Source organism: Henckelia pumila, chromosome 1 (genome assembly GCF_033568475.1).
Source record: "Henckelia pumila isolate YLH828 chromosome 1, ASM3356847v2, whole genome shotgun sequence".
NCBI classification, from domain to species: Eukaryota; Viridiplantae; Streptophyta; class Magnoliopsida; order Lamiales; family Gesneriaceae; genus Henckelia; species Henckelia pumila.
Genome location: NC_133120.1, coordinates 65,838,037 through 65,851,628, shown reverse-complemented (window position 1 = coordinate 65,851,628; position 13,592 = coordinate 65,838,037). Strand labels below are relative to the sequence as shown.

Here is a 13,592-nt window from a genome sequence, read left to right as displayed (position 1 = left end):
GGCACCCAGTAAGTCAAATAATCAAAAATCATGTGCAATTAAAGATCTTATTTGGTATAATATATGAACCACCATTTATCATCCATTGCGACATGATCACATTTTAGCCGGGTTATAGGTTAGCAAGATGTTGCAGTTTAGTAATCTTACACGTAGTCAACGATCACCATTGATCCAAATATGGGATGCATTGGTACCAACCAAGCCAAATGATCCAAAGGGGTATACATACCACTTGGTTCATATAAGTGTTGTATGTTTAATTCAAATCACATAATAAGTTTAAAACATTCATCAATCTAGTCAAAACTGGAATAAATTGCTTTCATAAGTTCGATTTAGGATCCAAAAATAAAATGACCAACCAATTTAAAGTACTGAAACGTAAAAAAAAAAAAAGAAAAAAAAAAACCACAACACAAAAATAAAGACTAAGGCAATAGCTGACACCACACTTGCATGCTCTGATCAGTTTTCGACCTTCTCAGCACTTGACTTCCTTCAAACCATGGCCGAAATACAAGAATGTTGGATTAGTGGCTCCATCCTTGTAGTAAGCAAACACAATGGTGGCATCGTCATGCATGCTCTCTCCGACGAAACTAGCCAGGAAAAAAATGTCATCAGTGATTAAACTCAAAATTCTCAGTTCATAAAAAGCAGAGGTTAAATAAAGAAGAATCTCAGTGGCGGGAGCAAATGCATGACATTAGCTTTATTCCTTAACATGAGCAATTTGGATATGGAACTTTACAAGCCTCTTAAAACTTAAAAGACAGTTAATATATTTTGATATCTGTGAAAATATTGTTTTTAAAAAAGAAATAAAAGCTGGCAAAGAAGCATCTAAAGCAAAATTGAAGCTTGCTTCTTGATCCCGCTTCTTTGAGCTTGTCTTGGGGAGTAAAAGCCCAACCAGACATCACTTTTTAAAGAATCAAAATTTATAAAAACAGAAGCACATTTTTTATGCCAACTACTCCATCCAAATGCAATCTATGCCAAATAGGCCATGCCCCGATGACATTCAGGAAAAAAAATGTACGAAATAAATAAATTATGAATGAATTAGGGTTATTTCTTACAATTGGAGGTCTTTGAGCTTTCCAAGCAGGAACTTGGTTGCCCCCTCGATGTTCTTCTTGAACACCTCCAACTCCTCCCCTTCGAGCTTGGCTGTCAAGAGCTTAATGTACTTCTTCATATAGCCAATGAACTGCTTCTTGTCAAATGCAGGTTGCTCCTGTAAATAAATGGCCATTAGACCAAGAATCACCAAAATATTGAAACTCAATATATATATATATATACATAAGAAAAAAAAGTATGAGATAACAAACCTGGAGCCTGAATGTGTCAACGATGTCGACTACTTTTACAGATTGATCATCGACACCTTCTTCCTCTTCGCCTCCTTCAGCTGAGGGGTTTGCACCAATGTCAACATCAACTGCTCCCACGGTAACCCACTGTAATTCACAGGTAAAATGCAGTCAGTTAAAGTAAATAAAAAACAAATAAACCCCTCTCCAAAAGATAAATTATCTGAAAGAATCCAAAAACATGATAATGCTGTGCATTGAGGAGAAATCTAACCTTTCCCTCGACTTCCCATAGAATCCCATTCTCGATTTCTTTGTATGGAAATGAGTCTGAGAGGAGTTCATCACCTGAGAAGTATGAACAGTATGCATCAATGGTAAATATCTTATCATACAAACAAAAGATCACACACATATAAATCACTACATTTTCAAAATATCTCATGCATGCTGAAATAACTCAGATTTGTTAACAAAATCAATAACAATTCACAAATAAAGATACACCACACATGAAGTTATCACAAAGACTGCTATACTTTAAGAAATAACATGATCAGGGAATCGATAATTGGAAACTCGTTGACAATCTTTATCCCCAAGAAGTTAATTTTCTTAAAGTTTTCCTCTGTATCCGCAAAAAAAACAAGTGTGCTTTATTAAACGAAAGCAATAAACAAATCAGAAACAAGATAAAGAACAAATTTTAAACACTGGCCAAGAAATAAAACTTCAAATCTTTTTGTCTTTGTCCAATATGATCATGATCCAATTGAATAACAATCTTATCTTTCTCATCGGCACTCAAGTTGTTATAACTAAAATTCACGCATTTAAAACTATTTAAATCATTAATCATACATCAAAATTCAACCTGAACTTTGGAACCAGCACCTATCAATTACTCAACAAAGAACATCCAATAACTTGACCCTAAGAGATCTTAATCAATAACGAATAAAGCACATAAAGCAACGAAACCCAAATCTTGACAAAAATAGTAACAATATACGTTAATTCTGTAAACTAAAAAAGACACACATAAGTCGAAAAAAGAAAGGATCTTTGGGAACAAAATAGTCGAATAAAGAACCATAGATACAAAAACTAGATACTTAAACAAAATCAACCAGAAGAACCCAGAGATCCAAAATTCAAACACATAATCAACATCAAAATCACGATCAATCAAAACCCTCTAGAACACACATCACAAAACACACAAACTCGAACACAGATCTACGAGAATCACAAGAAAAAAACAAGATAAAGTAAATCGACACCCACAATTTCAGATTAAAAAATCGAATAAAAATCAAATCACCTGAAAGCTTATCTGTGTAGACCAACATGATTGCGCTCTAGTAGCTTGCTCACACACAAACACACGAAAGAGAAGGCAAGAGATCTGCAGAGAGAGCGAGAGAGGGTTGAAGCTTTTGGAGAGAAGGAATACTTATAGGGGCCAGGGTTTGGACGAAGTAGAGACCAAATCGGAGAAGGAATCTTTTTCTTTACCTAAAATAGACATCGTTTTTCCCTTTTATTACCAATCTGCCCTTATCAATAATTATAGACATGAGTGGGCCGGGAAATCAATAGGCTCTTTTACTTAATGGCTCAATTGCCATGGCCCATGCACATTGTGTTGAGCCCCAGAGATTGGTTCGCCCGTGCTCAAGCCCAATTTTAAAAACTGGGTCTTTTAAATAATAAGTTTTTTATTTCAATTAAAAATAGTTTTTCTCTATATTTTTTTTCATGTTAAATATTTTTGAAATATTAATATTAGTATATTACCTTGTTCATCAATTTGTTTATAGTGAGACTTCAAATCACTTTTTTTTATTGACATTATAGGAATCCTCAATGTCAAAATTAGTTATTGGAAGTAAAACATAATACTGAAATTTGATTGTCTAATGCAAGGGTTAGTGTGAGATCAAATAAAATAAGATGATGAGATGTGAACTTTAGTAAAGAAAAATGAATAAATTTTTAGTTTTGAAATTGCTGAGTTCATATAGTAGGATTACAACTTGTTTTGGATATAATAATAATAATAATAATAATAATAATAATAATAATAATAATAATAATAATATAAAAAAAATAAAATGATCGAATCATGAGACTCATATCATAGAAATCATTAATATTATTTTTTTGTTTCAAAATAAAAAATAAAGAAAAAAATTGTCATATACTTTATCCAAAAAAAAAAATTGTAACATACTAAAATTAAATAAATATATAATTAATATCATCTCTCCACCACATACAATGATACAACACATCTTATGATCCAATCTTCTTTCCCAACATTTCTTCGACCTTTTGCCCTTGGCACAACCTCACATGGCTGTCTTTTCACCTCACTCTCATTTTTTTAGAATTTTATTTATATCGACTCAAAAATCAGAGTGACTTTGTCAAAAAAAATAAAAAAATCTGAGTGACTTTACACCTTTTTCTATTTTTAGACATCAACATTTTTTGGGATTATATGAGGAAGAAATGGTTCCATAGGCCATTTTTAAGTGACATAAATTTGCAATCGAAGAAATCTTTCTTTCTTTCTCCTTCCATGAAAGCCAAAATTTTATAATGTTAACCAAACATATATAGAATCCAAGTCCTTCAAAAAAAGAAAAAGAAAAAAATCAAATCCAAATCACGTGATACCCGAATTCAGACCTGAATTTGAATCCAATTTCGAACTGAAAATACAGTTTCCAAGGGAACCTGGAAAATATGATTCATATTTTACAACTGAATTAAAATTTCATGGAATTCGATGAGATTTGTGATAATTAAATGAATGGTAGAGTTCAATATATCTTAAGAATATTATTTTAATCATAGATCTAATGTCTTATAATTTGTCACGTCAACAATATATCATTAATTATGTCTATGTGTACTGAGACGGATCCAGTAATTTTGTCGAGGGAGGACAAAGAGCGAAACGTAAAAAATAGTTCATTTGTTCCAATTATATAGATTTTTTTAAAAAAAATACTCACAAATTAAGAAAAATCATTGGAAAAATAAATTTACACACAAAATTCATATTTTATCCCTACTTAATTTATTCAAAAAATAGTTACACATTCTTCAAAAATTATTTAATAGGAGTATATTAGTGAAATAATAAAAACAAAATTATTAAATATATTATATAAGGCTATATATTAGAGGAAAAAAAATGTGACTGATGTATACTAGGTTAAGAATAATTAAATTAAGATATAAATTTGATATATTAAATTATTGAATATATTAAATTGGTAACAAACTCATTGTAGCCCATGTGATTTGGCCCAAGGAGGTTAACACCCTACTTCAAGAAGCCCATGATCCATCTTGAAAACTCTATAAATAAGAGGACATTCTCCATTTAAAGGTAAACCCTCGAGATATCAACTTATGCTCTAAAGCTCTTTAGTTTTTATGATTGCATATTTTGAGTGGATCGCTGACTTAAACGTCGGAAGATTTTCGTTAGACATCTCCCGATGCCTTTAACCTCATTTCGTGACGCAGGTGACAACCCTAATTTTAATGGAGTGGATACACGAGGATCAGTTGGTTTCCTAAATCTGTGGTTACTCCAATTGACTGAGCATGCGAAAGACCCTATTCAGGGTAACAAAGTTTCGTGCAACATCAGTGACATATATAATCGAGACAGAAACGAACTAATAAATATATCATTTTCAATATACTTAATTGAACTATCATTCAGATATTAATCTTTTATTGGATTACGAACACGAATTTTAAATTACACACGGAGTGATAAACTTTGACTTCTAGATCATCGGATTAATTTTATGTATATAATTTTAATTTTAAAATCCAAGGGCATATTAGTACTTTTATATCAAAACTCAGGGGACATCTGCCCCCGTGTCCCCTTAATAGATCCGCCTATGCATGTGTAGAAATATGAATCATTGAATATATGATTTGGATACTATCATTAGTATAGGACTCTAAATGAAATTTCTCTAAACCTGAATGGATTCAATGAGATTTGGATATCAATTTGTTTCAACATTAAATTCTTATAGCCTATTTTCAAAAACTTTAATTTACTTTTTCAAAATTTATAAAATACCATTTCTCCAAAAATTCATGTTATTAATTCACGCCTACTTTGTCATATATTTGATAATTTTATTTTAAAATCGATATTTTTATATTAAAACGAGAACTTCGTTATTTTTGATACCGAATGCCTAATTTATAAAAAAAAAATTATTTTGTTTTTCACAAATTCCTCTTAATGAACTCTATTTTTATTTATAAAATCATATTTTTCTTCATATATATATATTTTAATAAAAATACATGTTAATCTACATAAATTTCATTATTAAACAAGGCATTTAAAAATAATCATATTGATTTTTTTAAAAATATTTGGTATGATTTATTTTTAAATGTTAAATAAATTATGAAATAATAAATTAAATTTTTTTATTAGTATCCAAATGAAATTCTAAATCCAATAGTTCAAATCCAACCAAAATTCCAAGTGTTTCAGAATTCAGAACCCGAATCCGCATGAAATTCAAATCCGACCGGACTTCGAATCCAAATCGAAATCTGATATCAAACCCAACCCTATTTAAAGCGATCTCGTTTTTCAAAGATTTCTCCCCGAAACCCACCCTGTCACTTTTTTTTTTTTTTCTCGAATATCTTTTAAGTATCATCCATGGATCGAGAAACTGAGTTCAGTAACTTCAGTTCTAGCCGTGAACAGATCCCTCGAGGTACTTCCCGTTTTTTTTTCCTTATTAAATTGTTGTTATTGATTTTCTTGTTCTAAGGTATGTTTTGATCCGTTTATGTGGAATCATGCAATTGAAGCTGCTGGCGTGATTTGTTCTGGGTTTATAAGTTTCTATTTATTTTGTAAATCAAAACTAGGCTTAGATTTTACACATGATTGGGTTGGTTTTGCGGTAATCTGTGAATCTGCTGCGATTTTGGTACTTCAACTTTTGGACAAATCAAATTTATGTAAATTAAAGCGACATAGGTAGTTTTGTGAAATTTTATTAGAAGCCGAGAAGTGATTGCTAGAAGTGCTCCCAAACAATATCATATTTAGGCGGTGTTTGAGAGAGTTTCTGGCTCCCAAACACTACCCTAGCCTCTTTTTGCTTGTTTCGTATCAGTTAATGAATTATACATATGTGTGGATTAATTTTCCAGTTGATTAATGTCTTCTCGTGACCTTATATCTAGATATGACGTCCACCCAAATGAGTGCATCAAGCCCTTTGGGAAGTAGTTTAAGTAGTTGGGGTGGATCACACATGAACACGAACTGTAACTATTTGCCCAATATGTCAGCATATGGTAACTTACCAAATTCAGGCTTTGGTCAGGTTCACTCTTCTTATGATGCTCATGGTTGGGGCAGAGGTGGTAGTTATGACCACTTCCAGCGCGCCCAATTCTACCCCCACAATGAGTTTGGACGTGGTGGTGATGGTGGTGGCCGCTATCCTAATTTCAGGAGAGGCAAGGGTCGATCGGTAGGTGGAAATTTGAGTGCCGGGTCGAGGCCTAGTGGTGGAAGTAGGAAATGTTGGAAGGAGCGCATTTCTGCGGAGGAGCGGCCGGATTTGTTTTACGATAAAGAGATGTTAGAAGATCCTTGGAAAGGGATGACCCCTGTTGTTTGGGATGGGCCACCACCTGTGAAGTCGTCCCAGCTTCCGAAATCTGTTAGTGTAAAGAAAGCCAGAACTTCTTCCGATGATTCGCGAAAATCCATGTCGCAGCCGAGCCTTGCGGAACTCCTTGCCTCATCATTCAATGAGAATATTGACGAGCCAGAAGCATGAAGATATCCAGAGGTGAAGCTTTCACAGCAACAATTTTTTTTTTTTATTTTGGAGGGAAGGTAGGGGGTTAGGCTGGTGCCCATTGTCCCTCCTCTTCACCATTTTTTTTTACAATTTTTTTGTTATAAAAACAATAAAAAACTAAAAATAATTTTGCCCGCTATTCCTAAATTTTCATTCACATGTTTCAAAACCAAACTGCGTTGGAGTGATGACCCTTTTCTCTTTCATAAAAATGTAAAATTTGATAAAGAATTAAAATTGTAAATTTTTTTTTTTAAAAGAAACAGAACAAACCCCAATTTTTATTAGGTCGTGTTTGTAACCTCCAAGTGATTATGAATTATTTCTCACAAATTTGTTTAAAAAAAAATATTTATAATCACTTATTTTTATAAATTGCAAACATTATTTTAATATTGTAGAAAACCAAAATTATAATTTTTCATAGTTTGCATTTCATTTATTCAATAAAAACCAAATGACAATTGAAGAGGAACAAGTGTTAAACAGACAAATCTCTGATTCTCAGTTCTATTTTACCATATCACAATTCGAGCTCCTTTTCTGTTCCCCAACTCTACCGACTCGAGCTTCACTCTTATACCATAGAGAACTACGGAAACCCCATAGGCAATCCAAGTAGTACCTCGAAGCCCATACTCGCTCACCGTGCAGCCAACGATCACGTTCCCCAGCAGAAAATCGAGAACCCGAGATCATGCGAAACCGACAAGAGCACGGTGGTAGCCAGCCACCCCACCGAGAGGCAGATGAACGCCACCACTTGATGGAACGATGTTATTTTAAAGAAATTCTGAAAACCAATGGTTCCCGCCATTGTAATGGCAAATTCAACCCACTTTCTCACGTTGCTTTTATCGAACAAGTAAATATTTCTTTTTGTCGGACTCGTTACAGGCAACATATTTCCTTGATAGAACCCTTAATTTCCAAGATGAAATTAACAAAAATAAAAATAATAATCATCATCATCGATCAGCTCAATTCTAGCAGTATAAAATCTAAAACCAAAATTTTAATTTCTTACTCGACAAAAGGCCGAAGTGGGGATGAAATATAAAACCGTAATTTATTAAACATATCAAGAAGACGAGGATAAAGAATTCAAGCACAGACATCACTCTTGGAGAAACAGAATCCGACAACGCTCTTTCAGCCTCATCGAATCCGATCGTCAAGAAACTTAAGCTGATTAAAAAACAAACCAAGAAGAAAAATTTCGCGGGAATCTCCATTTTCCTGTTTGCTTCAGTGATCCAAACAATCATGATTTGAACTAATGGAATCCACGGCCGGCTTCATGTCAAGCTCAAGCTTATTATTTTAATTTTTTTTTTTAAAAAATCATATATTATATCTACTAAGCTCAAATCATATTTACGTAGCTAAACATACAAACTACAGTACTGGAGTGAAGACATTTTGTATGTATGCGTAAAAGAAACAAAAGCATATAATAAATTAATAGATGATATAATGAAACATATTTAGCTGTTATTGTAATTGTGTAGACGAACTGTATCCTCAAAAAATTTATGGATGATATATTGTTTTGGCATGCATGAGTTAGAACGAGTAGGATATACATTTAACAAAATTAACCGTGAGACGGTTTTACAAGAGTTGTTGTGAATATCTAATATGTTAATATACATGTGAAGCTAGCCTAATTATTTAATAAAAAATATTTTACATTATTGGGTGAAAAATTGTTTTGTGAAAGAACAATTGAAACGTGATGCTTCAGCTGCTATGTGATTTAAAAAAGTTGAGCTGCATCATTATCATCAATTATAATTTTTTGTAAAGCTACATAGCCTCGGTCTTGCTATTGGTATCATATCCAAGATCACGGTTCGATTCTCATTGATTACATGTAGTCAATTATCGAGTGAAATAATTGTTTTTGCAGAGTAGATCAATTGAAACATGGTGCTTGAGCTGTTGTGCGGTTTAAAATATTTGAGTTGTATCGTTACCATAACTTTAGCTTTTGATAAAGCGACAAACGCTCGATCTTACAAATCTTTTGTGTTCTTATGTTTATCTTTCTCCTTATAGTGTTCGATAATTGAAACTGAGACCATAATTTCTAACAATTGGTGTTAGAGTGCGTCATGTTGAATTTGAAAGCGATGGATAGAGAAGAATATTTGACACATTACATTGAAAAATTTGATGACAACGAATTTTACTTCTGGAGAATTCACTATGGGATCGAGGTTGGTGTTGACAACATCATACACAACAATAACTCATACACGAATTTAAAAGATAGACATGTCTTCTAGGTTGTACTTATCAAATCTTCTAGTAAAAATCTTTCGAAAAACAAAAAAATGAGAGACATGTAAGTTTAGTCTTCAAACTTCTTAAACAAACGTTTGCATTCTTATTTATTTATATTATTAGCATAGTTGATAAAGCAAAATTTTCTCCACTCATTTAATTAGTTATCTATTCTATCATCTCAAAGTCAAGAAATAGTATTATTAAACTGGTCACTCAGCTCAATAACATAAGAAATTTCAAGATATTTTACGATACTTCACTACAAAAAAATTGTGTATTTAACTTTTAAAACCGTGGTTAAATAGCCACGGTTAAAAAAAACCGTGGTTATTTAGCAACAGTTTTATAAATCCGTGGTTAAATAACCACGGTTTTAAAAAACAGTGGTTAATTTAACCAAGGTTTTTTTAAAACCGTTGTTAACTTAACAACAGTTTTAAAAAACCGTTGCTAAATAACCACGGTTTTTCAAAACCGTAGTTGAATACCCACGGTTTAGAAAAATCGTTGCTACATTTAACCATGAATTTTTTAACCGTGGTTAAATAACTACAGTTTTATTTAAACCGTGGCTAAAAATTAGCCACGGTTTTACTAAACCGTTAAAACCGTGATAAAATAACCACGATTTTAAAAAACCGTGGTTAGTTCATATACAAATAGGACTTATCTCCCCTCAATCAAAATCTTTCGCCCCTCTCCCCTGCCGATCTCTTTTTTTTCTTTTCTATTTTTTTATCGTCACTTCAAATCGCCGCAACTCTGGCGTCGATGATCTATTTTCGAAAATAAACATATTTTCGTAATCCTCTCAACGAGATGTAACTGTTGATACCCATTTTGCTAGATTCTGTCACAACCCTTTCTAAGCCGTCGCACGTACGCCGCATTTATTCGCCGGAAATATGGCGAAAACTGTTGTTCTCGGTTGATTGGAGATTTTCTACTAGATTCAAGTTGGAATTCTCATTGTTGAAGGTATATTTCAGAAACTAGGGTTTCGAATTTTGGGACTTTTGCTTTATTTGCAAATACCTTTAATTAATATTTGAGGCGCTATTGGTTGGAGTTGTTACATTCGAACCGATTGGTATTGCTAAATATTCATAAATTATTTTGAATTATGATCGAATTTTCAGATTTGAATATGGGGGATTTCCGAAAATTTGTGTTTCATACTTAGTTATTTGGTGTTTATATGCCATAGAATTGTCATAAAAAAATTCCAGCATTTAATTGCAATTATTGGAGGATCAGTATTTGTAAAGTTTGTATTTAGTTATAGTGACTGTTAGAGTTTTACAGTCGTTATTTTGGATATTGAGAGGATGTTACGAGATGAATTATGCATTTTTGAAATGTTAGAGGCCGTCATAATAATATATGGTCCGTAATCTAATCTATGATTGTTATTCAAAAAATTAGATAATAATATATATGTTACATAAAAATTTAACACATTTCGATCAACCGAATGAAAATTTTCAGTCCCTACTCAATTAGCAAGTGGTGTGTATATCAATATTGGATGATTGGATGCACGACATCAAACTGCTCCTTGATGACTTCCACGTAATCGTTAAGATTGTGATTTTTATCCTTCTCTGTTAAAACAAAGAATAATATAGTATGCCCTTTGCATTTGTTTAATGACCGCATCTCCCGCACTCATAATACTTGACGATCTCATATAAAATGCTAGGATCCAACATAGCTGCAAAGTTGCCAGAAGTAATAGATTTTCATAATGATCTAGTGAGTTTAGAGGCTTCGACAAAGGTGTGTGTTATTTTATCATTTTTTAATTTGTTAATAATTCTATAATATTTTCATATTTGGTAGAGGAAATACAAGCTATCAACAAAGGGCTCGAAAAGTTTGCGCAAGAATTGAATGCTTCTGAAAATGATGGTCTCGTTTCAAAGAACTTTTACAAGGTACTTGGCTTGATCAGAGGTTATTAGCAATGAGTTTGAATATAATTATTAGTCCATTTTAATTTCGGTAGACTGTAGTGAAATGGTGATGCCGGTTAGCACTAACAATGATATAATGTTTCTCCGTTACATTATTTAGTACAAACTTTATGTATTGAAATTAAATAAATAAATAAATACACATTAATTGTATTTGCAGGATATAATGGTTCTTCAAAGGTTTGGGAGCAATATCAATTTATCACATTCTCCAATCGGTACGAGACCCATATAGCAGTAGAGGGTACGTATGTGTGTTCATTATTTATGTATAATTCTTTCCATATATGTAGACATATTTTGTAATTTTTAAGTTAATTTTATTTTAGTTCAACATTATTTTGGTATATTGATATATATTATTATATTTCAAGTGTGTATCATTCTTTCTTCTTCCCATTTTCTACGTGGTGCGGCCTCGCTTGGGACTAGAGAGTGTCTTGCGGGTTTGTTCTCCTTGCTTTTTTTTCCCTCTTGTTTTTACCCACAAGTTGTACGCTATTGTCTGCATTCTCCGATCTGCTTTCTCTTTTGTTTAGATTTTTTGATTTCCGAGCTCTTTGCTTTTTCTGGTCCCCTCTTCTTGGGAGTGGACGGCTTCTGCTCGGTTAGTTGTTTCCTTGCATTTTTGTTCCGTTTTTTTTTTGGTGTTCTGGTATGCTCGTGGTGTTTTCAGTCTCTCTATTTTGATTTCCCCTTGTTGTTGTTTGGGTTTTTTTCTTTACTAAAATGCTTAGACTCCATCATCAATATCTAATTATTTTTTAGGTTTATGCAAAGTGTATGTTGGTTGAGTGTAATTTTGTCCTTCTTCTCATGGAAATTGCTTTGAAGGAAACAAATCTAGGAAAACCTTTTTTGCGCACTGATTTGGTATTATTAAGCATACTGGATTTAAAATTTTGAATCAAAAAATTGATGTTATCAATTAACCAAGAAGATTGTTACAGTTTGTGTTTGTCCTTTTGGGGACAAAGAAAAAAAGAGAGCAGCTAATTATAGACTACCCCGGAGATTTTGGTGACGACATGATGATGTAGTTGGTTAAATAGTTTCACCATCGACATCACGATTATTTATTTATATCTTCAAACTTTATTGGTTTTGCTTTATCCCATGCTCTGATATGTTATCGGTGTTTTGTTTCTCCACTTTCTTCTCTCGCTTTTGTTTGTATCGAATGGGACTATACAAAATATCTCTGTTTACATGCGTTTTTCTTTGTTCATAGGTGCTTATCGTTAATTAGGTGTGTTTACCATCTTCTGCTTTACCGATTTACAATTCCTTTGGTTGAATCTTCTGCGCAGTGTTCCCTTTTCTTGCGATTGTAAAGTTTCATCTCGGTTAGTTGTTCTCCTGTTATTAAATGCTAACTATGTTTTAAGTGTATTTCCATTATTTGCTTAAGTCTTGCATTCAAGTAAATTAACCATGGATGTACTTTACTAAAAATGATTGCAGTAGTGTGCACTTGTATTTTGGAATTCCAAATGTACTATGTTGACTGGGAATTGCATGTGGATGGCCATATGAATGTACCGATTGTGTAAAACCATGGCTAAATTAACCACGGTTTTTTTAAAAACCGTTGTAATATTAACCACGGTTTTTATTAAAACCGTGGCTAAATTAGCCACGATTTTTTTATTCCGTGGCTAGTTTAGCCACGGCTTTTAATAAAACCGTGGGTAAATTAGCCACGGTTTTGTATAAAACCGTGGTTAAATTTAGAACCGTGGCTAAATTTAACAACGGTGGATTTAACCACGGTTTTTGAAACCGTGGCTAAAACCGTGGGTAAATCAATTTAGCCACGGTTTTAGCCACGGTTTTGGCCGTGGCTAAACTCAAAGTTTTTTGTAGTGCTTTATTCACCCCTCTAATTTCTAAACACATTATAAACACATTGTCGATCCTAACACTAAAAACACTTTAAAAATCAGATCCAATAAAAGGTAGTAACGTCACTCAGCTGGAGACAGTGGCGGAGCCACCCTAGACCCAGTGTAATGTAAATATATATGTATATACATATGTAAGTATATAATTTTTTTTACCTAAATTTTAAAATTTTTACCTATTATAATTACATGCTTAGATGTCGGTTC

General features: G+C 32.7%; 2 protein-coding genes and 1 long non-coding RNA gene across 5 annotated transcripts; 2 read left to right on the top strand and 1 right to left on the bottom strand.

The window, feature by feature from the left end:
- Positions 1 to 300: 300 nt before the first annotated feature.
- Positions 301 to 2,806, bottom strand: LOC140880250 (translationally-controlled tumor protein homolog). Its single transcript, XM_073284543.1, has 5 exons — positions 2,647 to 2,806; positions 1,597 to 1,670; positions 1,341 to 1,469; positions 1,086 to 1,243; positions 301 to 602 (listed from the first exon to the last, which is right to left on the bottom strand). The coding sequence occupies exons 1-5, from the start codon at positions 2,672 to 2,674 to the stop codon at positions 485 to 487; spliced, it is 507 nt and encodes a 168-aa protein (XP_073140644.1). The 5' UTR covers positions 2,675 to 2,806; the 3' UTR covers positions 301 to 484.
- A 3,169-nt stretch (positions 2,807 to 5,975) lies between these two features.
- LOC140876425 (protein SICKLE-like) lies at positions 5,976 to 7,335 on the top strand. 2 transcript variants are annotated; one of them, XR_012148788.1, is made up of 2 exons: positions 5,976 to 6,106; positions 6,728 to 7,335. XR_012148788.1 is itself a non-coding variant. In XM_073280374.1 (2 exons), exons 1-2 carry the CDS (start codon positions 6,049 to 6,051, stop codon positions 7,187 to 7,189), a joined length of 531 nt encoding a protein of 176 aa, XP_073136475.1. In that variant the 5' UTR covers positions 6,003 to 6,048; the 3' UTR covers positions 7,190 to 7,335. The 2 variants fall into 2 exon arrangements, 1 of the variants encoding a protein (XP_073136475.1); XM_073280374.1 differs by having other exon boundaries at positions 6,003 to 6,106; positions 6,717 to 7,335.
- Positions 7,336 to 10,172: 2,837 nt separating this feature from the next.
- Positions 10,173 to 12,997, top strand: LOC140874993 (uncharacterized). Of its 2 annotated transcripts, XR_012148288.1 has the most exons (5): positions 10,173 to 10,483; positions 11,348 to 11,442; positions 11,642 to 11,725; positions 11,856 to 11,927; positions 12,021 to 12,997. It is a non-coding gene; the product is annotated as an uncharacterized lncRNA (long non-coding RNA). The 2 variants fall into 2 exon arrangements; XR_012148287.1 differs by having other exon boundaries at positions 11,856 to 12,997.
- The last annotated feature ends 595 nt before the right edge of the window (positions 12,998 to 13,592 follow it).

Excerpts from the sequence above, each read along its gene's own strand:
- LOC140880250 (XM_073284543.1), bottom strand. The coding sequence starts at position 2,674 with ATGTTGGTCTACACAGATAAGCTTTCAG. Across the intron at positions 1,470-1,596 it reads TATGGGAAGTCGAGGGAAAG|TGGGTTACCGTGGGAGCAGT; the intron begins GTTAGATTTCTC and ends TGTGAATTACAG. Across the intron at positions 1,244-1,340 it reads TTGACACATTCAGGCTCCAG|GAGCAACCTGCATTTGACAA; the intron begins GTTTGTTATCTC and ends ATTTATTTACAG.
- LOC140876425 (XM_073280374.1), top strand. The coding sequence starts at position 6,049 with ATGGATCGAGAAACTGAGTTCAGTAACTTCAGTTCTAGCCGTGAACAG. Across the intron at positions 6,107-6,716 it reads CCGTGAACAGATCCCTCGAG|GCTTTGGTCAGGTTCACTCT; the intron begins GTACTTCCCGTT and ends TACCAAATTCAG.